The sequence below is a fragment of the Rhinopithecus roxellana genome, chromosome 8 (genome assembly GCF_007565055.1).
Source record: "Rhinopithecus roxellana isolate Shanxi Qingling chromosome 8, ASM756505v1, whole genome shotgun sequence".
NCBI lineage: Eukaryota > Metazoa > Chordata > Mammalia > Primates > Cercopithecidae > Rhinopithecus > Rhinopithecus roxellana.
In genome coordinates this window covers 121,283,137-121,309,504 of record NC_044556.1, presented here as the reverse complement: position 1 = coordinate 121,309,504, position 26,368 = coordinate 121,283,137, and the positions used below count along the sequence as shown (strand labels likewise).

Genomic DNA, 26,368 nt, shown 5'->3' with positions numbered 1-26,368 from the left:
GAAAGGGAGAGAGACCTACAGATACTTTCATGGAGTAACATTCTTGTAATATGGCTTTTGTGATATCACTACTAAGGCTTCTGGAGTCATTTGGACATTGGAGACTGTGGGCTTAAATGGTAAAGAGCCTATGATGTATGTTCTGGAGTCTCGTGTTCTGACTCAGCCACATTTTACCTGTTACCTGGGACAAATCAATTGACATCTCCTTGTCTGAGTTTTCTTACTTGTCAAATTGTGTATGTAGTACAGTCGTCTTCCCAATCACATAATTATTGTGAGGATTCAGTGAGGTAACAGTTGGCATTTTATTAATTTTAAAGTAGTATAAAATGTGCAGCATTATAATTACTGCTGTAGTCTTTACATAATATGTGTTTTGTTTTTGCTGGCACCACCACTAATGTTTGGCACAGATTCAAAGGCAGCAGGCGAGGTTTCGTCTGTGTGTGTGTGTGTGTGTGTGAGTGTGGGTGTGTGGGTGTGTGTGTTTGTGTTTATAGTGAAAGGAAGGGAAGGCTTCAGGTACTCTTATTGGTGATTGTTGGCATGGGGAAGGTGGAGGTGGGTTAACTAGAAGCAAGACATCATATGGGACTGGTTTGGGAAGCTTATTTGGCTTTCTTTGGTCACTCCTGAGTTGGAAGCAGGGGCAACAAGAAGCTGGCACTCATTAACCAAGTCCTGACTGTTCTGAGCTGATTGCTGCAGGGGTTGTGGGTAGAAATCTATTGCTGTAAATGGTCTGGGCATTGTCCATATGTATATTCAGTCTCCCAGTGCAGTAGATATGATCAGGTTCAGGTGCCGCTTGTGTCATGATTTGCCACTGTGGCCTGGGGAGTTTATCCTTCCCTGTTTCACCTTGGGCACTAAACTCCTACCCCCCACCCCAGTCAGCTTCATGAGGAAAGTTAAAATATCAGCTTTGTTTCAATGGAGGGAAAAGCATTTCTAGGAGTAATCTAGATTGTATGCAGTGCGGGCAATTCTTCATTATGAGTTTCTGTGGTAAGAGTGAAATAGGTCACGAGGAAAAGTAAGAAATGGAAAAATACTGAAGAGTTGGCAGAGCCAACCAAAGTTGGGGAGAAGTGATCTGTATCTATACAGGCCCCATAGAGCTCACTCTTTCCTGACTCCACAGTTTTTGAATCTTGTTCCTGCATCCAAACTGTGGTCCTCTCTGTGAGGTGAGGTTTACCCACAGGGTTTTCCATATAAGCCATGAGGTGAAGTGAAGCAAAGCCTTTCCTGGTTATGAGTCATATCTTCATCAGATGTAACTGTGAGACAGGCTGGGTCTAGTTTGGTTGAAAACTGCTGCTTTTGACCTGATGTTTGCTTTCGTTCCTCTTTTTCCTTCCCTTTTTTCCTCTCCCTGCTTTCTCTCCATTAAAAGCTTTTTGGCTGTGCTCTTTATCTAATGAGTTCCAGTTGAATTTGGTTGATTCTCACTGACTCTTTCAAAGGAGGCAGCTCAATTTCCCTCTTACATCAGGGTAATCTAATAAGATCTAACCAGGCGGAATTTTTCCTTCGGCTGCTGGAGGCTGGCTCTGAGAGCCCGTGGAGGTGGTGGTTTTCTGTGGAATCTGACTTAGGTCTTTGGGAGGCCGGCTGGAGTACCAGCTTTGTTATAAAGAGTGTTCTGGAGGAATGAACAGTCCCAGGCAGGTACAGTCCTTTGGGAAACTCTCAAGGTAACTCATTGAACCCCCTATCCTTTTGTGGGCGTTATTCATAGAATCCTCATCTTTTTCTCTGTTTTCTGAACCTTTAATAAGAGAACAAAAGATCACTTGAAACAATCAATTTCTAGGTTTATTTTTTACTTTTAATAAGCCAATACTATAAGAAGAGCACTATTTCAGCACAACCCAATTATTTGTCAAGTAAGGGGTTTTAGTTTAGATCTGTGAAAATAGTTGGCCGGGCGCGGTGGCTCAAGCCTGTAATCCCAGCACTTTGGGAGGCCGAGACGGGCGGATGACGAGGTCAGGAGATCAAGACCATCCTGGCTAACACGGTGAAACCCCGTCTCTACTAAAAATACAAAAAAACTAGCCGGGCGAGGTGGCTGGCGCCTGTAGTCCCAGCTACTCTGGAGGCTGAGGCAGGAGAATGGCGTGAACCCGGGAGGCGGAGCTTGCAGTGAGCTGAGATCCGGCCACTGCACTCCAGCCCGGGTGACAGAGCAAGACTCCGTCTCAAAAAAAAAAAAAAAAAAAAAAAAAGAAAATAGTTTATATGGGAAAGAGGTATGATGGCTCACAGTGCTGTCAAGCACAGCTTTCTTTCTAAAATGAACCTGTAACTTTCCAACAACCTTCAAATGAAATCTTAGTTATCATTCTCTAGTGTTAGACATAGTGGAGCTGGAAGAGGCTCAGGAATACCAGTGGTAGCCCTGGGGCCAGCCAGGGAAGCAAGAGTGTGCCCTTTATTAGTGAATATGGTTTATAACTGTGAAGGCAATATTGCTGTAAGAGAGGAATTGGAGCATTGTAAATCTACTCTGTGCATCTGCCATTTAGGAAATCTTTTACTTATAGGAAAATCAGAAAAATAGCCACAAGCAAAGCCAGAAAGCTAAAGAGTTTAAGAAAACTTTCAAAGGGAGATGGAGACTCTTGTACAACTCGACCTTTGGTGACCTTGAATGTTCGGTCCCACTGGGTCATGATGGCATTTCTGGCTCCTTCCCATTTTCCTGGGCCAGTCAAGCGGAACTGGTATGGTGAGCATGGGCCAAAGAAGACGGTCAGAGCCAGGTGTGGATCCGTTAGGAGCATAGAGAACAGCTTGGGTTTTGCATTGATATAGGTCAGGAGTTCATCTATGTATGTGATATAATCTGATTGTAAAGCCTTGCAGTAGCACAAGCCAAACCTTTATAAAAGGAAAATTGGGGGAAAAGGTGAAGACAAAAAAATTAATAATGATAATCTTAGAACAAGTACAAGTGCCCAAAGCAAACAAATACTGCTGCAGAATTTGGGATGGTTTCTGTATTTTCCCCTTTATTTCCCTGGCTATCTAATGGTCGCCTTCTGTTTCTTAAATCAAGATGAGTCCCTTCAAAAGACACTTTATACATATGGCTTTTAATGGGTGCTCTGAATGCTCATAATACATCTTAGTTCTTTTGTGAAATAATTAGCAATTTCTAGAGGAAAATACATTTTAAAATTTCTAAATCTTTATAAAATTCCATTATTTAGTAATAACAAATCCAGTGATTTGTATAATGTGAAAAGCCACAAAAATCCATAGGGTAAAATTCCTTGAAATGCTGGTATTAGGCTTTAATTAATTGATTAATTTTTCTTTTTCTTTTGTTTTTCTTTCTTTCTTTCTTTCTTTTTTTTTTGAGACAAGGTCTTGCTCTGTCACCTAAGCTGGAGTGCGGTGGCATGACCATAGCTCACTGCAACCTTGAACTCCTCAGCTCAAGCAATCCTCCTGGCTCAGCCTCCTGGGACTACAATCATAAGCCACCGTGCCTAACTAACTTTTATTTTGTAGGGATGGGGGCTTGCTCTGTTGTCCAGGCTGGTCTCAAAGTCCTGAGCTCAAATGATCCTCCTGTGTTAGCCTTCCAAAGTGCTGGGATTACAGGCATGAGCCACTGCACCTGGCCCCTAAAATTGTTTGCTGACATGCGTGACAAGATTTTCATTGTATAGCAGTTCTAATTAGTTGTCTATTACACTGGAGTTCCATAATGAAGATCAAATCACATCCCAGGTTGATAAAGAAGAGACATCTAAAATGCTATTATTGATTTGGAATTTGGTACTTTGACAAGGATAGATCAACCCTTGAAGTTTGGGAATATATATGAAGAAGAGAGTGATAATAAGTTCCTTAGAACCTTAATTTCAAGTGAAAACGTATATCAAATATAGAAACAGATGAACAGATAAAACAAAATGGGTACAATCAGAAATGTTTTGGTTGGATTGAGAGTGAGAGGGGAGGGCAAAGACTCTACTTTGCTGGCCATCAGCCTTCCATTGTCTCCGGCCTTGAGTGGTAGCTATAGAGCACAGCACAAGCGAAAACCTTTCCCACAGTGAAGTGGTCAATAAACTTTATTCTGAAAAAGGCCAGACAGTAAATGCCTCAGGCTTTGAGAGCCACATTACAGTTTCTATCTCAACTGCTAAACAACTTTGGTACTGTAACACAAAAACAGCCATTGACAATATGTACATTAATAAACATGGCTGTGTTCTAATAAAATCTTGTTTACGGCAAACATGGTTTCCATTTCATGTGATTTTCCACATATCACAAAATTTTATTTTTCTTCTTCCTTTTTTCCAGCCAATTAAAAATGGAAAGCAAAAGCAACAATAGAGCAGATAAAGACTTATTCAATGAATGAATGAATGAGCAGACACTTCTAGTGTCAGAGTAAATAGGTACAACTGCTTGCCTGCTGATTATGGATAAGGCATGGAATAATGTACCTGGTAGATTAGGGTTAATTATGTAGTACTTGGCTTGGAATCCAAACTCTATGTGATGCTAGAAAACTGTGGGCTGAAGTGATGACTTTGGGGATATTAAAAATTCTAAATTCCCCCTTCCCTTCTGTCTTCTTAAATAGGCTCTCCTAGTATTTTTCTTCTAAGTCGCAGATGCTTCTTTTTTTCTCCAATGTAACTTTCATCTCTCTTCTACTTTTTTCTCTCTCTCTCTTTCTTTCTTTCTTTCTTTCTTTCTTTCTTTCTTTCTTTCTTTCTTTCTTTCTTTCTTTCTTTCTTTCTTTCTTTCTTTCACCAATTTCAGTTATAATTTAAAAACGGTGCATAAGTAGTTAACTTACCAACTGGGCTTGTTTTCTCTCCTTGCATTAATTTCTTCTATCATGACACTCGGTGGTGGTAACTTATTTACACCTGTAGGATTAAAATAAAAACCCAAAATGCAACTTAAGTTTAGGTCTAGTTGTTGACTTATGGATAAAGATGCTTTACTATGGCTCTCCTTTCATGTCCAGTACCAGCTACTCATTGATCCTTCTGGTAAAAATGTTAGCAGCCTGAGCTGACTGGTTGGGACTCCTGGTAATAATGCCATCAGCTGAAAAGATAAGCATCTGGTCATCTCACTAGTTATTTGACATAGCAGAATCTCACAGCTAGTTTGGCTGAATTTTGTCATTCAGTTGCTTGAGTTTAAAAATTTTAATTGAGTCAGTTGATTCAGTCAACTGACAGAACTGTTATCTGTCATTTTGTTTTATTCAAAATAACAGGTAGCTGGGTGCAGTGTGCATGTCGGTAGTCTCAGATACTCAGGAGGCTGAGGCAGGAGGATTGCTTGAGACCAGGACTTTGATGGTTCAGTAATCTATGATCATGCCTATGAATAGCCACTGCACACTAGTCTGGACAAGATAGTGAGACTCTGTCTCTTAAAAATAAAAAAGAAAAAATATAACAGTAGACTTAGATACAGCCTATATTTTTGACCCTGATATACCATTTATGCTGGTAATGGAACACATCATTATGACAGTATAATTCAGCAAACAATATAATGCATCCTGCTTTTAAAGATTCTGTTATTTTAAATAGAAGCCGGATAATAGTCTCAACATTTCCAGTATCCAGAATCATATGGCAAACCAAAAACACATGCCCTGCTATTTCTTCCACTTACCTTTCAGGACTCGAACAGCCCAACGAGCTTGTGTTTCTCCTGTAGGTATCATGGAGCCTAAGGGTTTGATGAGGCCAATAATGGCCAGGGTTGGCTTTTGCAGATGTGCAGGGAAGATATACTTGTACAGTGAGGCCTGGCCATCTTCAACTTTCACCACAGACTCATCAAGAAAGGGGAAAGCAAATGTGTATCCAGTGGCAAAGACAATGATATCGATAGGCTCTTCCTTTGAAGTGTTGTTAAACATGACAGAGTTTTCCTTTACCTCTTTTATGCTTGGCCTGATGAACACTTTCCCAGTGATGATGCGGCCTGGGAGCTCATCATTTAGTACAAACTCTTTCAGCTGAGTCCTAAACAAAACCATGGACAGGGAGGAGACCTGTCAGTGAACAATGCAGCCAGCTCTCCCTTCTCTTTACCTTCCTCTCTCATTCTGGGGCTCTCTCCTTGGTTGGACAAGAATTGTTGCAAGTCTTAGGAGATGTTACTTCAGTGGAAGGGGATTCATGAATGTTCAAGAAGGATTATAAAATATGCTTGCCATTTACTAGAGTTTGCAAGCCTGAGGAGGAAGCCAGCACCTTTTCTAACTTCTGTTTCTCCTGCTGATTTTTAGCATTCATCTATCACTGTCATTCTAGAGGGGGTTGAGAGCTGAAGGGCTACAAGGGAAACCAGGGACTTCTAGATTAGATGAGAACTTCTGAAAGCTCTAGTCTCTTCCTAGGAAGCAGCTGTATAAGGGAAACATGCATGTATTGAAAGGAACAAGGGCAGAATTATATTTTTCTGGCTATACCTTTGGAATCACAAGACAAACACTTTGTGAGTTGATCTTGTATAAGCTGAACCATTTTTGGGGCCAAGGTCAATCTTGACAAAGGGAGGAAGGCTCTACCATTAGAGAGATGGTGAGGGGCAACTGTGGGATTCGGTTTTTCCCACACAGTGAAACTAGGCAAGTGTGTTTCTTTTGTCAACAAAGTCATAGACAAATCATTCTCTTTTTGCTACAGCTGAGGCTCAAGTAACTTGCAAGGTCACAGAGTTCACTTACTAAGTGAGCTTGGGTAAATGGCTAAATTTTGCTGTTTCAGTTTCTCCATAATAAAAGGATTATTATAATAATACTTAAAGTGTTGCTGACAAGGTGAAATACATAATTTCACTTTCTGAGCACTTAAGAACAGTTAGCTGTTATTATCAGGCAACTTTGTATTGTGTTCCAGCACATTCAGTCATATTGCTATGGTACTGCCTGGCTTGTACAGACTGCTGGAAAGGCAGAGGCTCCTCCTTCCTAAAAGCCCTTGGCAGTCACATTATATTTACCTGTCTTCTGGTATTAAGCCGTAATTTGCGTGATTGAGCCAGTTGTTTATCTTTCGCGCCATCAACCAAGTCACAATTGGAGTTGGGAGAGAATTTCTCAACATGTTCTGAAATCGTGTCATGAACACCATGTCCCAAGGGTAGCCTGAGTCAAAGATTCGGCTGATCACCCATCCCCCTCCGGTGGTGCTGAGGAACACCTGGAAGCAATCAAAGACATTCCTTCATTTGACACTGTGAAAAGGGCTCGCTGGTTCTGCCAGAGATTCAAGAAGTGCCATGAATGGAAAGGCGCTGAAAAGTCTGCCACTCTGAAAATACATCCCTGACAAGTTAGTCTTGGTTCTTCTAACTTCTATTTTAAAGTCAATCCTTTTGAGATTAGAATTCAGAGCATCTAGAGTGTTAAAATGCCTTAAGATATATTATTGAATACTTATTATCTGTCAGCCTTTAGCAAACCATAGGGACCTACAGTCTATCTAAGGAAACAATGAACAAGTGATTGCTACTTAGTGTGCTCACTATAATTGTAGGCAGTAAGAACAGGGCATGGCAGTATCAGAGTTGTCTACAGAGTTTCAGTGCAAACCACTGGCTTAACTGACAAATTCTGTACTACTATTACTTTTGGTGTTTGTTCTTTATAACATTGGATGTTTGAGTTTACCAGTTGACTGAGTTCATGAAGCTAATAGTTTTAGTACTTGCACAATAAGGAGTTTCCTGTACAATTGTTTACAAAGAAAATAGTTAAACAATCTGTTACTTTGCTGATACAAAACAGCTGATTTAACAGAGTGTTTCTTCCCCACCCTAAACTGGGGCATGATGGCCACAGCTCCAGCGTCCGTGTTTGTGTTATATATTTTCTTTGGCCTCATAATGGAGCTGGAAAGACAACACTGGAAATGCGGTGGCAAGAACTACAGATACATCAGTGGTTCTGACATGAGGCATTTGCACTAAACCTGCCTCTCTGTGTCTTGATGCAGAATTGGATACAACATTTTGCTAGATGTGAATGATCTTCTAAGCTACAGGGAGTTTCTTTGTTAATAGATAAATGATAAAATGTATGTCAAAGCATGTTTTCTGATTGAAGACATTTCTGAACAATTAGAGAAACAGAAATAATGATATGCAGGTGTGATGGTCACAGTGGCTGGGCCTATGTTAATATTTGTTTCAGGGCCTTCTCTTCCTTTAGGATAATGCCACCAAATTGCTGAGTTTCTACAAATCAATCAATCAATCAGTCAATGGGCCAGGCACAATGGCTCACATCTGTAATCCTAGCACTTTGGGAGGCTAAGGTGAGTGGATCACTTGAGGTCAGGAGTTCAAGACTAGCCTGGCCAACATGGCGAAAACCCGTCTCTATAACAAAAAAAAAACAACAAAATACAATCTTTCAATGAATGAATCAATCATCGAGCCTTGTTTTGAAAGTCCAGAAAAGAGATATCAATGTTACACGCTCCCAACCTTTTTCCTTGACAGCTGTTTTCACTTCTGAAATTATTGGTCTATTTATTTACACTTATTTATTTGGCATCTGTTTTTCCCACAACTATAAGCTCCATGACAGCGGGTGTCTTGATTTTGTTGGTTGTGTTTGCCAGTGTATCTCCAGAGCCTGGTACAATGTTTGGCACATGAGATGCCAGCATCTAGTATATATTAGTCAGCTGAATGGCCCTCAATGAGTTTACAGCATAGTTGAAAAGAAGATATATATGATAAAAGGTAATTTGCAATATTAAGAATTTAAAAGTGAAAACTGAGGGGTGAAATTACAATATTACATAAATTCTGAATAGGGAGAGATCACTTCATGTTGGAGTGAGATATCTGGGAATGTAAAGGTAGATTGTGATAGAAGAGAAAGGGGCTCTGCAGAAGAGAGAGGGGAACTAAAGACAGGAACTGGAAAGCGCTACAGTTGATCATCATGCAGGAAACAGAAGTTAAAATTAAAATGGCAGATTTGGTCCAGATTATAGAAAACTCTCTGATGCAGAGCCACTACATCTGCAATTTAGTTTTTTTCAGGTAAAGAGAATAATTAGAGGTTTTTCGGCATGAGAGTGCTATAATAAGAGCAGGCTTTTCTGAGGATTTGTTTGTTGGTAGTTGGGGTCTAGATGGCTTGTGGTGGGAGGCAGTGACCTGTGGGTAATGGTACAAGGCAAAAATGAAATGCAGGGCAAAACTCTTGAGATGCCTGAAGGTAGCAGGTAGAATAGGGTAGTTAGGAACATAGGCTTTGAGTCAAAGAGACTTGGGTTTGAGAACTGGCTCTGCCACATGCTGGTGATAAGATTTTAGGCAGGTTCTTTAACTTCTTTAAGCCTTGGTTTCCTCATGTGCAGTCAAGGATACTAACAGTACCTACTTCAATGGCTTGTTTTGGTGATTGGTTAAAGTAGTGCAGTAAAAACACATTTACTGCAGTGCCGGCCACAGAATAATCCTAACAAATATTAACTATTTCTACAATTATTATTGGGGGGACAATGCAATATCTTCAGTGTGAGGTGGTATGGACCCAATGAGGGTGTTGGTAATTAATAAGGAGAGGAAGGGGCAAATGGGAGATAGTAGCAGGAAAAAGTTGGTAGAATGTTCTGACCTATGGGACTGAGTAGGGAAGAAATATGTCCTGTAGCTCTTGTTGGATGGCTGGGAAAATGATGAGAAAAAAAAAAAAAGTAAAAAGGAGTCAGAGAAGTTGGTTTTAGAGCAAAGATGACAACTGTGATCCATAGAAAAATTTGTGAACGTTCAGTAAAAATTAAATTCTTTAGTAATCTGTTGTGTGTGTGTGAGGCATTTTATTCCTTTAACATTTATCACAGTGTCAAACACCATTTGCTTGAGGCATGCATCTTAAGATAAAGCTCTTCACCCAGTAACATCAGGAATGGTACCTTTTCCGCCAGGTGGCTGGCCTCCACAGCAATGTCTGTGCCAGAATTTCCCATTCCAATCACAAGGACTCTCTTGTCCTTAAATATATCTGGATTCTTATATTGCCGGCTATGAAAGTACTGGCCTTTAAAGGCATTAATACCTATAGAAAATAAAAGAGAAGTCACATAGAGAATTTACAGGATCAGTGAATGAAACATAAATATTTTTCAGTTGATAATATTCTTTTGACAGATGATTTTGGTCATTTTTATAGTATTCTCAAGTCTGAGAAAATATGAAATATGAATACATGACTTTACAAGACATTGGCAGGTAATTATTTAATGGGGGTTATTACTCCATCTCACTAGATAGGCCTCCAGTTTTACGTACTAGATAATTAACTACTGAGCTGAAATATTGTGGCATAAAGACATATTAAGCAAAAGTATAAGGAGTCAATATCGTTTTAAAGGTTGATAAAAGTCAACAGGATAATAATATTCTATTGATTAATACTTGATTTATATAAGCTTTTCATAAGCAAGGAGCAAGGACAAGGAAGCTTAAGGGAACTGTGAGTCAGTGTCTCTTTTCAGAAAACTTTTTGACCTCTGCTGTGTGCCTGGTACTGTGCTAGATGGTATGGGGGGAATAAGATAAATAAAATATTGTCCCTATTCACAAAGTTTCATGTTAGTTGGGGAAGTTTACTTGGTGACTGTAACTCAGGCTAAGTTTGCTGGGTGGGCCAGAGTTGGCTCAGAGAAAAAGGAATTATGTCAGTTACACCAGGATTCAATCTACTGGGCTGACTTGATAGGATACCTTAGTCAGTGATGCTGAATCTTATTGAAACATCACACGAATGGAGAATGTTTGAAAATACTCTTTTTTTTTTAACAGCAATAACTTAAGCAGAAAATACTCTTAAGACAACATTACATAATCAGAAGTAATTTGTACTAAATAAATAACTTCTTTTTTCCTAAAAAAAGTAATAAGACCTCTAGATTCTCAGGGGAAAAATGTATATACTTGTGGGGAGTGACCTTACAAGGCCTGCTGGCTCTTTAGCTCACCTTGAATTAGTAGAAATCTAACATGAATCCAAATTAAAACCTAACCACAACACAGAGCATTTGGAATTCAGCAAGGATGTAACAAAGTTCGAATATTTACTCAGCACAGGAACCCAATATGGATCAGAGAACTGTTGAGAAGAAAGAGCTGGAAAAGTCTAAGCAGAAACATAGAATTATCCCTAAGTCTCATGTTATTTTAGATTCTCTTTGGATGGGCTTTTTTGGGGGGGATCACAAATGGACAAAAATGAGACTCTGTGGCTGTCTCTTAACAGACTAATACTTTCTCTTATCTCACAGGAAGACAGAGTAAGAACTTACACTAGGTAAATGTGGCTGTGTTAGTAAGTAGCAGAATATCCTATCTAAGAAAAAAAATTGTATATAAAAAAGAAAAAAGGTAAATAGCAGAATGTATATATGTGAATGATAAAAGTAGTCATCTTGGGAAATCATACGTTTATTCTAACTGTGATACCTATTATTTTTACTAAGGCTTTTTAGCACAACTTCTTTGGAATTGCTTCTAGAGCTTGTGATACATATTTTTACATATCTTTAGTGAATTTGAATTTTTATGACGGTTAACAACCATCGCAAGGAGTATGTGCCATCTAAGCAAGTCTGCTATAAGTCAGGAGATAGAGAGGTTGGGAGAACTCCTCCTCAAGTCTAAAAATCACAGAATTCCAGAGCTCAAAGCCTCCTTAATCATTTAGCCAGGGATTTTAAATTGGTAGTGGTTGATAAGATGGGTTTTAAGAAAGACTGCAAGTCTTGTAGAGCTCTTCTTCCTTGATTTGTGATATATACTGTTGGTTAAAGTAATCCAAGCTCTTCAATTTGTGGGTGAATTTGAGGCTTAGAAAGGTTAAGTGGGAGACTCAGGACTAACAGCTAGGTGGTTGTATATGCCAGAATTCATACCTGCTGGGTCCCTATCTCTTCTACTCAAACTGAGCATATTGGCTCAATTGCTTTCAGGTATGCTTTATTATTTTAATCTGATGTAAACTTGTGTGACTTTTGGGGGCAAATCCAGGACCATGAGAGGTGTATGTTTATGGTATTGGAATCACTACAGGTCATATGTAGACTGTGATTTCTCCACTGGACTCCATAAAACTCGATTCTTTCCTCCAATACAGGTTACATGTTGCTTTATTCACCTCTATATTCTTAGCACCTAGTGCAATATACTGTAAGTGCTGAATGAGTGTAGTTTACTCCCTATGCCATGGAACTTTCTGGATTCTTGCGGTGACTAGGTACTCCTTTCTGGAATTTTGGAGTGGATGGCTGCTCAGAGCCTTGCTCTGCAGGCAAGAATGACAAAAAATTGGGTTGTCTTCTGTGATGATGAGAGTCCATTTTTGGATGGGTTCAAGAAGAGGCTATGGAACCTGTCTCAGAATTGCTGAAAAATAATTTCCTGCATTGGGAAGAAGACTTAACTTGCTTCTTTCCAAGTCAATGATTCTATTCTCTGGCAATTTTCAGGATATGCTTTATCCTAATCTAACCTGATCTGACTGACCTCTGGTGGGCAGATCCAGAATCATAGCATGTTTATAAATTTATGGTGGTAAGATGAGTCTTGGGTCATTCTAGGCAATCATTAGATGATTTGGAGAAAAGTTTCTTGAAATTTTAACTTTTTGAATGCTTGTTACAGATGAAATAAACCAAACCGTTAAATTTTCTGTTCCATTGAGTTAAAATCCAGTTAAAATTTGGCATAGATTAACATGACCATGGTTGCAAAAGGCAGATAATGAAACTGAGACCCAAAGATGTCTTAACTTGTCTCCCAAGACTAATCTCCCTGTTGACTATTGACCAGTGCCGTAAACCTCTAATCTAATTGCTATCACTCACATAAAAGAAACAAATAGAAAAAATTACTTTTTTTCTTTATTCACAGATTGACTTTTATGGTCTCTAAGCTCAACTTTGGCAATGTGTACCTGTTGCTGAGGTTAACAACTTGTGTAAGCATCCCATGTCTTAGAAGACTTTCTGAGTGCTACCAGTCACTTGAGGGACACTGAATATTGGTAAAGCATAAAACTGCTTATAAAGTTATCCATTTTGCTCTTATATATTCATAGATTATTTGGAACAAATGAAAACCAAAAACTGGCCAGAAAATGCTGGCTAGAAAAAAACAAAACAAAACAAAAAAAGCCTCCTGTTATCTCCCAACTTTAACTATTTAATGGAACAGCCATAGGAATTCATTCCCAGACCAATCAAGCATCAGAATGGCTCCCATGAGAAAACTTAAAGTTAGTTACAGAAAATGCTGTACCTGGAAAGGAGTCCAGTGGCAAATAAGGGTTAGTGAGAAAGCCAGTGCAGACCATGACAGCATCAAAGATGGCTGACTCTTGCTTCTCTTCATGCATAGTGACCACCTCCCATTGCCCAGAGACAGTAAAATCTGAGCATTTTGTTACACTGCAGACTTTGGTCTAAAAAAGGAATCACAGATATGATTAGCAGTTGTCAATTAAGCACTTGCCAGTTGATGTACCAATGACATTTTAAAAGTTCTAGAACACAGAATAAACATAGTTAATAAGTATAACCCTGGAAACCTAATCAGGTTACCAGACTAATTGTGATTCCCTAGATGGAAGTAGTCTAAGCTTGGAGAGATTATCTAAGACATGTGGTGACATCCAAAAATTTTAAGTGATTTGCTCAAATTCTCACTGATAGAATCAGAATTAGAACCTAAGTTTCTGATGCCTTTTTCATTATTCTTTCTGTTATGCAACCTTATTTCTCACAGGGCTGTCTCTTTAACAATAATTCCTTTGACAGATACATGGGTAAGATATAATTGAAAACACGAATTTGGTCCTGGTTATATTAGCTTATGAGGTTTTATAGAATATGTTGCTGAAGTTTTTCCAGAACTAGAAAGCAATTGAAAAGTGCTAACATTATGGCCTGAATTTTTTTGAGAGCAGTTCTCATTTCAAAGAATCTGTTTTTTGTGCTTAGTGAGTACATACATGTACATGATTACTGGGCTTTAGTTCAGGAAATATATGTACAATAAATCTCAGACAAGTCAAATTTGAAAGGATAAATTATTCAGTGACCAAAAGGCTTCCTATCTTCCTTTCTTTTTAAAGTTTTAAATAATATAGGCTTCTTAAGTCCCTCTTAATGGGTTCACTATTTGGTTTATACTATTTGAAGTGCTTATTGTGTTTCTGCATTTGTATTGCAGCTGTCTTTTCTAAAACTAAATTTTCAGTTAGTTTAAAATCCTTCAAAATATATTTATTTTTAATCATAAAAATAATAAATGTGTAGCCTGGGCAACATGGCAAAACCCCATCTTTACAAAAAAATACAAAAATATTAGCCAGGTGTGGTGGCCCATGCCTGTAGTCCCAGCTACTCAGGAGGCTGATAAGGGAGAATCACCTGTGCTTGGGAAGTCAAGGCTTCAGTGAGCCATGATAGTGTCTTTGCACTCCAGCCTGGGCAACAGAGTGAGACCCTGTCCCCCACCCCAAAAAAGTTTGTCATTAAAAATTTGGAATATATAGAGAGGAATGAGAAGCAAAACCAAACATAATCAACTACAGATCACATTTGAGTAATAGCTATTTGTGTTTACTTTGTTTTTTGAGATGGAGTCTTGCTCTGTCACCCAGGCTGGAGTGCAGTGGTGCAATCTTGGCTCACTGCAACCTCTGCTTGCCTGGTTCCAGTGATTCTCCTGCCTCAGCCTCCTGAGTAACTGGGACTACAAGCACGTGCTACCACATCTGGCTAATTCTGTGTATTTTTAGTAGAGATGGGGTTTCACCGTGTTAGCCAGGATGGTCTTGATCTCCTGACCTCGTAATCCACCCACTTTGGCCCCCCAAAGTGCTGGGATTATAGGAGTGAGCCACCACAGCTGGCCTCGTGTTTACTTGTTAAAACTTTGGTGAACATCTAGCTTTTTAAAAATTGTTCTAAAAAGGCCTTGTGCCTGGCACAGTGGCTCATGCCTATAATCCCCACCCTTTGGGAGGCCAAGGCAGGAGGATAGCCTGAGCTCAGGAGTTCAAGACCACTCTGGGCAGCATAGTGAGACCTTATCTCTACTAAAAGTTAAAAAAAAAATTAGCTGGGCATGGTAGTATGTACCTGTAGTCCCAGCTATTAATACTTGGGAGGCTGAGGTAGGAGGATTTCTTGAGCCTAGGAGGTGGAGGCTGCAGGGAGACAAGATCCTGCCACTGTACTCCAGCTTGGGTTACAGAGTGAGACTTTGTTTCAAACAACAACAACGAAATAAAAAAGGTCTTGGGCAGCATATAGTAAAGGAAGTACTTCAAATTCAGAAATTCTGATGCATTAAAAAGAATATTTTTATATGTTGTGTATATTCATTATGATAATGCTTTATTTTTACTGTATCCATTGCCAAATAAGGAAGTGGAATAAAATACTCTTTGGAAATCTCTTTAGGAGGATGTGCTAGTCCATTTTCACAATGCTGATAAAGACAGATTAGAGACTGGGCAATTTACAGAGGAAAAAGGTTTAATGGAGAACTCACAGTTCCATGTGACTAGGGAAGCCTCACAATTACGGCAGGAGCAAAGAGGAGCAAGTCACATCTTACATGGATTATGTCAGGCAAAGAGAGAGCTTGTGCAGGGAAACTCTGCCTTATAAAGCCATCAGATCTTGTGAGACTTATTCACTATCACGAGAACAGCATGGGAAAGACCTACCCTTATGATTCAGTTACCTCCCTCTGGGCCCCTCTCACAACATGTGAGAATTCAAGATGACATTTGGGTGGGGATACAGCCAAGCCATATTACTCTGCCCCTGGCCCATCCCAAATCTCATGTCCTCACATTTCAAAAGCAATTATGCCTTCCCAACAGTCCCCCTCAAAGTCTTAACTCATTTCAGCATTAACTCAAAAGTCCACAGTCCAAAGTCTCAACTGTGACATGGCAAGTCCCTTCCACCTATGAGCCTGTGAAATCAAAAGTTGGTTAGTTACTTCCTAGATACAGTGGAGGTACAGGTATTGGGTAAATACAGCCATTCCTAATGGGAGAAATTGGTCAAAACAAAATTGGCTACAGGCCCCATGCAAGTCTGAAGTCCAGCAGGCCAGTCAAATCTTAAAGCTCCAAAATGATCTCCTTTGACTCCATGTCTCACATCCAGGTCACGCTGACACAAGAGTTGGGTTCCCATGGTCTTGGGCAGCTCTGCTCCTGTGGCTTTGCAGGGTACAGCTTCCCTCCTGGCTGCTTTCACAGGCTGTCATTGCGTGTCTGCAGCTTTTCCAGGCACATGGATCTGACATTCTGGGGTCTGAAGGACGGTGGCCCTCTTCTCACAGCTCCACTAGGTAGTGCCCCAGTAGAGACTCTGTGTGGGGGCTCTGACCCCACATTTCCCTTCTGCACTGCCCTAGCAGAGGTTTTCCATGAGATCCCTGCCCCTGTAGCAAACTTCTGCCTGCACATCCAGGCATTTCCAAACATCCTCCGAAATCTAGGTGGAGGTTCCCAAACCTCAGTTCTTGTCTTCTGTGCACTTGCAGGCTCAACACAACGTGGAAGCTGCCAGGTCTTCGGGCTTGCACCCTCTGAAGTCACTGCCTGAGCTCTATGTTGGCCCCTTTTAGCCACAGCTGGAGCAGCTGGGATTCAGGCACCAAGTCCCTTGGCTGCACACAGTATGGGGACTCTGGGCCTGGTCCATGAAACCACTTTTTCCTCCTAGGCCCACAGGCATGTGATGGGAGGGGCTGTGGTGAAGACCTCTGACATGCCCTGGAGACATTTTCCCCACTGCTTTGGGGATTAACATTGGGCTCCTGGTTATTTATGCATATTTCTGCAGTTGGCTTGGATTTCTTCTCAGAAAATAAGATTTTTTTTTTAATTGCATTGTTAGGCTGCAGGTTTTCTGAACTTTTATGCTCTGATTCCCTTTTAAAACTGAATGCCTTTAACAGCACCCAAGTCACCTCTTGATTGTTTTGCTGCTTAGAAATTTCTTCCGCCAGATACCCTAAATCATCTCTCTCAAGTTCAAAGTTCCACAAATCTCTAGGGCAGGAGCAAAATGCCACCAGTCTCATTGCTAGAACATAAGAAGAGGCAGTACAATGAGCTCCATAGAGACAGTGCTGGGGCAAGTGAGAGCTGGATGGGCACTGGGCAACTCTGTGCCTTGCTAAGGAAAAATAACTAAACATGGGCAAAGAAGATCCTAAGAAGCCCAGAGGCAAAATGTCATCATGTGCAATTTTTGTGCAAACTTGTAGGGAGGAGCATAAGAAGAAGCACCCAGATGCTTCAGTCAATTTCTCAGAGCTTTCTAAGAAGTGCCCAGAGTGGTGGAAGACCATGTCTGCTAAGGAGAAAGGAAAATTCGAAGATATGGCAAAGGCGGACAAGGCCCGTTATGAAAGAGAAATGAAAACCTATCGACAGGAAAGGAGTTCAAAGATCTCAACGCACCTGAGAGGCCTCCTTCAGCCTTTTTCCTGTTCTGCTCTGAGTATCACCCAAATATTGAAGGAGAACATCCTGGCCTGCCCATTGGTGATGTTACAAAGAAACTGGGAGGGATGTGGAATAACACTGCTGCAGATGACAAGCAGCCTTGTGAAAAGAAGGCTGTGAGGCTGAAGGAAAAATACGAAAAGGTTATTGCTGCTTATTGAGCTAAAGGAAAGCCTGATGCAGCAAAAAAGGGATTTGTCAAGCCTGAAAAAAGCAAGAAAAAGAAGGAAGAGGAGGAAGATAAGGAAGATGAAGAGGATGATGATGAGGAGGAAGATGAAGAAGATGAAGATGAAGAAGATGATGAATAAGTTGGTTCTAGCACAGTTTTTTTCATGTCTATAAAGCATTTAATCCCCCTCTACACAACTCACTCCTTTAAAAATTGCAATGTAAGGCTGTGTAGGATTTGTTTTTAAACTGTACAGTGTCTTTGTTTTTATAGTTAACACACTAACGAATGTGTCTTTAGATAGCCCTGTCCTGGTGGTATTTTCAATAGCCACTAACCTTGCCTGGTATAGTATGAGGGTTGTAAATTGGCATGGAAATTTAAAGCAGGTTCTTGTTGGTGCACAGCACAAATTAGTTATATATGGGGGTTGTAGATTTTTCATCTTCAGCTGTCTCTGATGCAGTTTATATGAAATAATTGTTTTCTGTTAACTGAATACCACTCTGTAATTGCAAAAAAAAAAAAAAAAAAAAAAAAGGTTCAGCTGTTTTGTTGACATTCTGAATGCTTCTAAGTAAATACAGTTTTTTAAATTAGTATTGTTCTCCTTTTTATAGGTCTGAAATTTTTCTTCTTGAGGGGAAGTTAGTCTTTGCTTTTGCCCATTTTGAATCACATGAATTATTACAGTGTTTATCCTTTCATACAGTTAGCTAATAAAAAGCTTTTGTCTACACACCCTGCATATCATATGGGGGTAAAGTTAAGTTGAGATAGTTTTCATCCATAATTGAACATCCAAAATCTTGATCAGTTAAGAAATTTAACATAGCCCACTTATATTTACAAACTGAAGAGCAATCAATCTACTCAAAGCATGGGATTATTAGAATCAAACATTTTGAAAATCTGTCCTTGAAGGAGTAATAGAAAAGTATGTTCTAACCCTTACATGAGGACTCTATTCTTTAACTCCCATTACCATGTAATGGCAGTTATATCTTGCAGTTCCCACATTAAAGAAGACCTGCGAATGTATCCCCAAAAGCATGAGCTTAAAATACAAGACTGCTGTATTAAACTTTTTGTTGACATTAGTCTCAGTGAAGAGTATGAAAATGCTGGCTATAGATGTCTTTTCCCATTTATCTAAATATGGACTGCTCAGGAAATGAGACTTTCCATTAAAAGTATTTTTAATTAATTGGGCCAACTTTTAGAACAAAGATGTCACATTCAAAAGAGCATGTATTTTCCTATATTATGGTTTGCCCCATCAAAAATCCAAATAGGAGGAAAGAAGACACTTAAACTTTGCATCTCAGTATGAATTATTCAATTTATTTGAATGATTTTTCTTTACAAAACAAATTCATTCATTAGTCATGTTTATCTGCTTAGCAGTTTAGGGAACAATTTGGCAATTTTGTAGTTTTCAAGATTATGGTTTTCTTAAAGTGCCAGTATTTTAAAATAACATTCTTGTAATTTTATGCTTTTTATGTAATTCATGCTTTTGTGATGGAGTGCTGTTTTGTTATAGAATTTTGACTTGGATTCTTTCCATTTGCATTTGTTTATGTAGTTTCAGGAGGAATACTGAACATCTGAGTCCTGGATGATACTAATAAACTAATAATTGCAGATTTTTTTTTTAAAAACAAATAAGCAAACAAACAAAAAACTATAACAAGAGTCACCTTTACTCCAGTTCCCAACAAGTTCCTCCTCTCCATCTGAGACCATCTCAGCCCGGACCTTATTGTTCATATCACTATCAGCATTTTCGTCAAAGCCATTCAACAAGTCTCTAGGAAGTTCCGAAGTTTCCCACATTTTCCTTTCTTCTTCAGAGCCCTCCAAACTGCTCTAACCTCTGCCAGTTACACAGTTCCAAAGTCACTTCTACATTTTTTAGTATCTTTTCACCAACTCCCCACTCTACTGGTACCAATTTACTATATTTGTTTTCATGCTGCTGATAAAGACATACCAGAGACTGGGCAATTTATAAAGGAAAGAGGTTTAATGGAGAACTCATAGTTCCTCATGGCTGGGGAAGCCTCACAATCGTGGCAGAAGGTAAGGAGGAGCACGTCACGCCTTACGTGCATGGCGGCAGGCAAAGAGAGAGCTTGTACAGGGAAGCTCCACCTTCTAAAGCCATCAGATCTCATGAGACTTATTCACTATCAGGAGAACAGTATGGGAAAGACCTGCCCCCATGGTTAAATTACCTCCCACTGGGTCCCTCCCCCAACATGTGGAAATTCAAGATGAGATTTGGATGGTGACACAGCCAAACCATATCAGAGGGCTTTTAAGGTCAGGAATGTGAATGTAAATTTTATTTTCCACTTATTTTGGTCAATGTCTCCATTTCTGTTGCTTTCTATGTATAATTTTCTGTGAATTCCTCATCATCCTCATCTCTGATAGGAGAGGGAGAAAGGAGAAGGGAAACATAGATTTTCATATGTTTCTTGGAGAGGAAACAGAGAAAAAGAGGGGGAAAAAAAGAGAACAAAAAGGATATATTATTCATTTGTCCCTGTCCTACTACCTTCCTCCTGTCTTTAACCTCTGAAATGGGAGAGGAATGGGGCATTGTAGAATAACAATATTCAAAGATTTTTCTATTTTCAAGAATATCTAGAAAAGATTTCCTTCACATAGCAAGGTTCTCTTGTGTATGGGCCACTGCACATGTTTATTCCTATAAAAGGATAGTCAAGAAGAGAGTGGGAGCTGGGAGTGGTGGCTCATGCCTGTAATCCCAGCACTTTGGGAAGCCAAGGCAGGAGGATTGCTTGAGCTCAGGTGTTTGAGATTGCGTGGCCAACATGGTGAGACCCCATCGCTACAAAATATAAAAAGCTAGCTGGGTGTGGTGGTGTGCATCTGTGTTCCCAGCTACTTGGGAGGCTGAGGTATGAGAATCACCTGAGCTTAGGAAGTCCAGGCTGCAGTGAGCCATGATCACGCCACTGCATTCCAGCCTGGGCAACAAAGTGAGACCCTGTCTCAAAACAAACAAACAAACAAAACCAAACAGGAGACTGGGGAAAGGGGCTGGTAGTTCTCAGTGTCCATGTGGGTAGGCATTTGGCCCAAGCTGAAAATGTGGCTTGATATTTTTTAGGTTCCCTAAGATACTTGGATATAAGTATTGCAAACTAAAATTTTATACTTGTGAATCTTTACACAAAGTATCCGCCCCCACCTCCAGATTTACTTGAAGTGGGGAGTGAGTATAGGGAGAAAATAAATCCAGTCAGGTGTCATTAATATTGCCAGTTTAGTATCTCATCTACAGAGCCCATGGCTAGGCTGGAGAGATAAGAGAAAATATGTAAGAAATACTTTCTGACTACTGACTGATGTTTCTTGTCTTACCTTGAATTGAATGTGTTTCAGAAGGTTGAAGTGGTTTGCATACATTTTGAGATATTCCAGGAATTGAGAATTTGGGATATAGTTTGGATAATCTTCTGGGAATGGAAAGTCAGAGTAACAAGACATCTCCTTGCAGCTGTTGGAAACCACAGACTTGTAGAGACTGGCTCTGCCTTCTTCAACATGTTCCTGTACAAACAGTGCACACACATGAACATTCATTGCATGCTCACAAATAAGCCTGGGAAGAACTCACCTGTCCAGATGCGCACAGTATCACTGCCAAGCACAGGATAATATAGAAATACATGAGAATCAGGAAATAGTATTTATCTGAATGATGGGCAATTGCTAGGTAATTTGGTTTTATGGGGTATTCTGGAAATGATTATGGAGAAGATGGTTCAGATTATGAAGGATCTTGTATCCAAAGTTAAGGAATTTGGATTTTACAGGAAGGTTATGCCAATCTACTGAACGTTCTAAATGTAGAAGTGATTCATATCACTTCTACATTTTGGAAAGATAACTCTGGTTCTACAAAAGGTGAATTAGACAGGACTAGGACAGAAGGAAGGGGGCGTTAGTCCGGAGCCTAAAACACAAATCCACTTAATTGCTAATGAGGGCATGGCATGAGCAGGGGCAATGACAACTGGAACCCAGAAAGGTGAGCTTTGTGAGATGGCAGTAAGGTAGAATATATAGGATTGCAAAATCAATTAGATTTAGGGGTTGAGAGAGGAAGCAGTCAAAGGTTTCCAGATTGGACAACTGTGTGTGTGGCATAGCACTAACCAATTTCCCACCCCCAGTTTTTACTCAAATAACTAGCAAATATCAATATCTCATAAGACTACAGCAAAGTTGAATAATAAGCAGTTTCAGTAATGTTTTTAATATATATTGCCTCTGTCTTTTGGGCAGTAGTAAGGAGGATTATTCTGATTTCAGTGGGAAGGTTCTTGTATTTTAACATTATTTACCATCTTGCATATGTATAGTTCATTTTTCCTGTGAAATAAAAATTATTTAATTTATGCAGACAAGTAGAAACATTAACATAAATCTCACATACAGAGAGGGCTTTCTCTGTTTCTGCAAAGGATATAAATTGATATCACATATAGATTTTCATGTATCTGCATGAAATATACAGCAATCACAGATAACAAAATTATAAACATATCTCTGTGGTTTAAATTAATGTTGTTTATCTCATTGACTGATAAGAGTTGATTATAACCTGCTTATCTGTGGCCCACCCGTCACACAGACTCAGCTAAAATGCTTGAGAAAGATGACTATTTAAATCTTGATATTTTATTCAGCTGGAATATCTAAAGCAGTGTTATTCAAATATAGTCTGCAGAGTAATACTGATATGAATTGTTTATTACCAGTCTGTTACAGGATAAATACAGAAATCGAGAGTAAGCATTTAGAAACTTTTATAGCAATAATTTGACGTTGCTCAATATGTAAGCATGTGGACACTGTTTTGTTGACCAGGATATAAATCAGTCTTGTTTTTGTCTAACTTGTGTGATGAGTTTGAGTTGTGTACTAGTCATATGCCATAGGACTGTATTATCATGTGCAGTGTTTTAAGGTTATTTTGAAAACTGTCACCTAAAAGTGCATTAAATCTGGAATCATTTGCTTTCACTGAAAGATAATTTATATTTAAACTTATAGTATAAGTTATTTGAACTGGTTACGGATAAAAGACTGAAGATACATTAAAAAAATGTAGCACTATCAGCTTCATTTTGGATAGCAGTTAAAAAATACCCTGAACTTGCTGAGACTGGTTTAAAAATCTCTTCCTCATTTCAATCAACATAGCTCTGTGAGCCTCCTTTCTCTACTTTGACTGCTGTTAAGCAATGTTTAGAAATAGTTTAGATACACATTATCCCCTGCAAAGAGCATTGCCATCCATTCAAACCAGATTAGGTAAATTGACAACCAGGAAGCAAGATTAATTGTCATATTAAAAACCTTAAATAGTAATATAAAAATGTGTATTTAAAATGTGTCTACCAGTGTCTAACATGAAGAACTGCAATTTCATACAAAATATTTGTTTGGCAAAAAGTTACAAGGGTAATGATGACTCTCTGTGTCAATTGCCTATGTTTCAAAGAGCAATGTGTTCATTTTTTGTAATTGTTTTCCCTTATATCTGTGTTGTTTAATGATACTTACTGAAATTAATTTTATAATTTCTGACTCTATAAATTTAAAATTTACATTTTGTATTTTTTCTTTGTGTGATTTTCATTTTTCTAAGGATTCTTTTTATTATATTTGACAACAGTCTACAATTAATTGGAAAAAAACTTGATTGTTCTTCACTGTTTGAGAAGCTCAGCTTTGTAGCTCAGCACCTTTTAATTTTGTTAGGATGTGCTTGGGTAGTCTTATTAACATGTGGATGCTGACTCTGTAAGTCAGGCTGAGCCTGAGATTGTGCGTTTATTTTTTTTCTTTTCTTTTCTTTTTTTTTTTTTTTGAGATGGAGTCTTGCTCTGTTGCCCAGGCTGGAGTGCAGTGGCCCGATCTCGGCTCACTGCAATCTCCACCTCCTGAGTTCACACCATTCTGCTGCCTCAGCCTCCCGAGTAGCTGGGACTACAGGTGCCTGCCACCATGCCTGGCTAATTTTTTTTTTTGTATTTTTACTAGAGACGGGGTTTCACCGTATTAGCCAGGCTGGTCTCGATCTCCTGATCTTGTGATCCGCCCGCCTCGGCCTCCCAAAGTGCTGTGATTACAGGTGTGAGTCACTGCACCCGGCCGAGATTGTGCATTTCTAACAAGCTCCTACGCAGATGCTGCTGGCCTATGGACCATATTTTGAGTGAGAGTGCTTTAGGGTGCCCAATAGGATGTATAGAGGCCACATAAACACTTTTGAATTTACCAGTGGCCACATTAAAAAAGTAAAAAGAAACAAGTGAAATTAATTTTAAGAGTATATTTTATTTAACTCAATATACCCAAAATATACTTTTTCTCTCTATATAAATTTAATATATATAAAAATTTGTGTGTGTATATATATAAATTAAAAATTTGAAAGCATTTTATAATGGCATGTTTAAATATCAGCGATTCATAGGAACTGAATAAGCGAGGGAACCATTTATTTTATGAAAACTTAAAGCCAATAAACTGACAAAAATAGAGGGAAAAAGAAACTTTCTGTTTCTCAAAACATAGGAAGATAATTGTCAAGGCAGAAGGATGAAGTGCTTCCAGGAAACGACTGAAGCCTGTTGTGAAATAATGTATCACAGATGTTAATATATGAGAAACTGTAGCTTAGAGAAGAAACCTAGCCCTTAGGATAAAATCTAAGACCAGTACTTACTCTTGTCTCTCTTTCCTTCCACTGATTGCTTCTCTTGGAAATAGAAAAGGTCTGGAGTATTTAGCATATACACAGAGAGTATGAGTCTGTGCCCCTTCTGAATGGTATTGGTAGGACCTGGGCCCTCACCTCCAGTGTTCACCTCACTGTGCAGTCTGCCCCAGTGATTTCCAGGCCCTGCCAGACTTCAATACCCAGCCCGCACCCTCCCACCTGTGCTGCAGATACTCTGAGCATTGTACCTGTGGGGTCCAGCAGTTGTCTTGAACTCTGACGGTGGAAACACATGCCCTCTAAAAATGGATGGGGCCACTTAGGAGAAGATTTTTGTTTTCATGAAGAGAAACATGGGTAAGTGGAGAAAAAAGGAGAGGAGCGTTGAACTGTGGAAAGAAGGAAGAGACTAAGAGCACGAGCAGAGGGGTTTCTGTTCTTCTGGTCCATTTTGGTCCTGCAGTACAGTGGGGAGGTCACCATCACCACTGGCATACTTGCTTGGACTCCTTGAGACACAGCCCAGGATTTGCCTGATTCTTGAGCTGTGAAACAGACTCCAGAAATGCATGCAATGTAGTTCTTAACAGAATAGGCCTCAATATCAGACTGCCTGGGTTTATACTCAAGCTCTATGTTTTTAGCTGGGTGATCTGGGAATTTTCTTAACTTTTCTCAGTTTTTATATCTATATGCTGGAACAACAATATTATATATCCCCTAGGATAAATTGGAGTGATAGCTATCATGCTAATGGAACAATGAAGCAATGGTATCATGCTAATGGTACTAATGGAACAATGCCTCTAGGCTGTCAATAATATTAATCATTATTTGTATTATTCTTTCACAGCTACCATGGAAATTTATTTTCTTGAGTTTGTGTCCTTCAGGCAGGAGTGTAGGCAATGGGAAGAAAATTTTGTCAAGTCAGTTTTCTTTCTCATTTTAAAAACAGATATAAAGTGATGATAAAATTCACCCCTAAATAGAGACCTTCTCTCTATATGCACAATATTCACATCTCCTGCTCTCCAAGAATTTTAATTTCTTCCTTCTTTTCATTTCCTTAAAATAGCTGGGACCCAGTTTATTTTGTTGCCCCTTCTCCCTGGTGAGATTCAGACTCTCGCTGGAGGGCAGGGACCAGTTCCTGGGTCTATATCGCAGGGGAGCTGTGGATACCTCAGAGGAAATTTGAGGCACCTTCAAGAATGTAAGCTCCATGAGGATAGGGGCCTGTCAGGGGTACCCCACTAGGATGATAGTAATTAAAACATGTTTATTGGATATATGAATACACGTTTTAGAAATAAGGATTTTAATGAAAGTTCACAGGAATCAGATTTGCCAAACCTAAAGAAGAAATAGTTGAGGAACTATTCCTCAGTGATTTATGAGTGTGAATTATTTTTACACTTCATCATTGCCCTCACTGAATGTAAACATATGTGGTATGTAAGGCACATAGTAGGATTTCAATCAATGTTTGTTGAATAAACGAAAGCGTGCATGTGCTGAGGAAAAGAACTGGATGCACATGAGGAAGACATCATTCTAGGGAGGGTTAATGGGCCCCAGCAAATGTTACAGGGAGGTGAAGGGTGAAGTTCAGTGTTTCTACCCCACAGTACTGTTAGTCACCTCTAGATGATGTCTGTGTGCTTTTACCTGAAGACTGTTTCTCAAAGTCTCTTCCTGCACTACAATTATCTGAAAGTAATATTTGATGATAATTCCTCAAATTTTGTTTCAAGTATCACTTTGTAACGATGATAGTCAACCTACAGTGTTACTTTCCTAAGCCTCCCCTCCCTCTGAAGAGTCTGAGAAGTGTTCCACGCACATGCCCGGC

At 39.4% G+C, this 26,368-nt stretch overlaps 1 protein-coding gene and 1 pseudogene across 2 annotated transcripts in view; one reads left to right on the top strand and one right to left on the bottom strand.

Annotated features, from left to right (window-relative positions):
- Positions 1–2,228: 2,228 nt before the first annotated feature.
- The window catches only part of FMO1 (flavin containing dimethylaniline monoxygenase 1), a 38,118-nt gene continuing 13,978 nt past the window's right edge, over positions 2,229–26,368 (bottom strand). Inside the window, exons 3-9 of one of the 2 annotated variants that reach the window (XM_010371302.2) lie at positions 21,141–21,329; positions 13,327–13,489; positions 9,948–10,090; positions 7,015–7,214; positions 5,677–6,032; positions 4,838–4,910; positions 2,229–2,892 (exon numbers count right to left, since the gene is read on the bottom strand). In XM_010371302.2, coding sequence (XP_010369604.1) covers positions 2,550–2,892; positions 4,838–4,910; positions 5,677–6,032; positions 7,015–7,214; positions 9,948–10,090; positions 13,327–13,489; positions 21,141–21,329 — 1,467 coding nt within the window. In that variant the 3' untranslated portion in view covers positions 2,229–2,549. The remainder of the gene's footprint in view (positions 2,893–4,837; positions 4,911–5,676; positions 6,033–7,014; positions 7,215–9,947; positions 10,091–13,326; positions 13,490–21,140; positions 21,330–26,368) is intronic. The other variant, XM_010371303.2, reaches the window with a different exon arrangement.
- Positions 17,258–17,880, top strand: LOC115898970 (annotated as a pseudogene).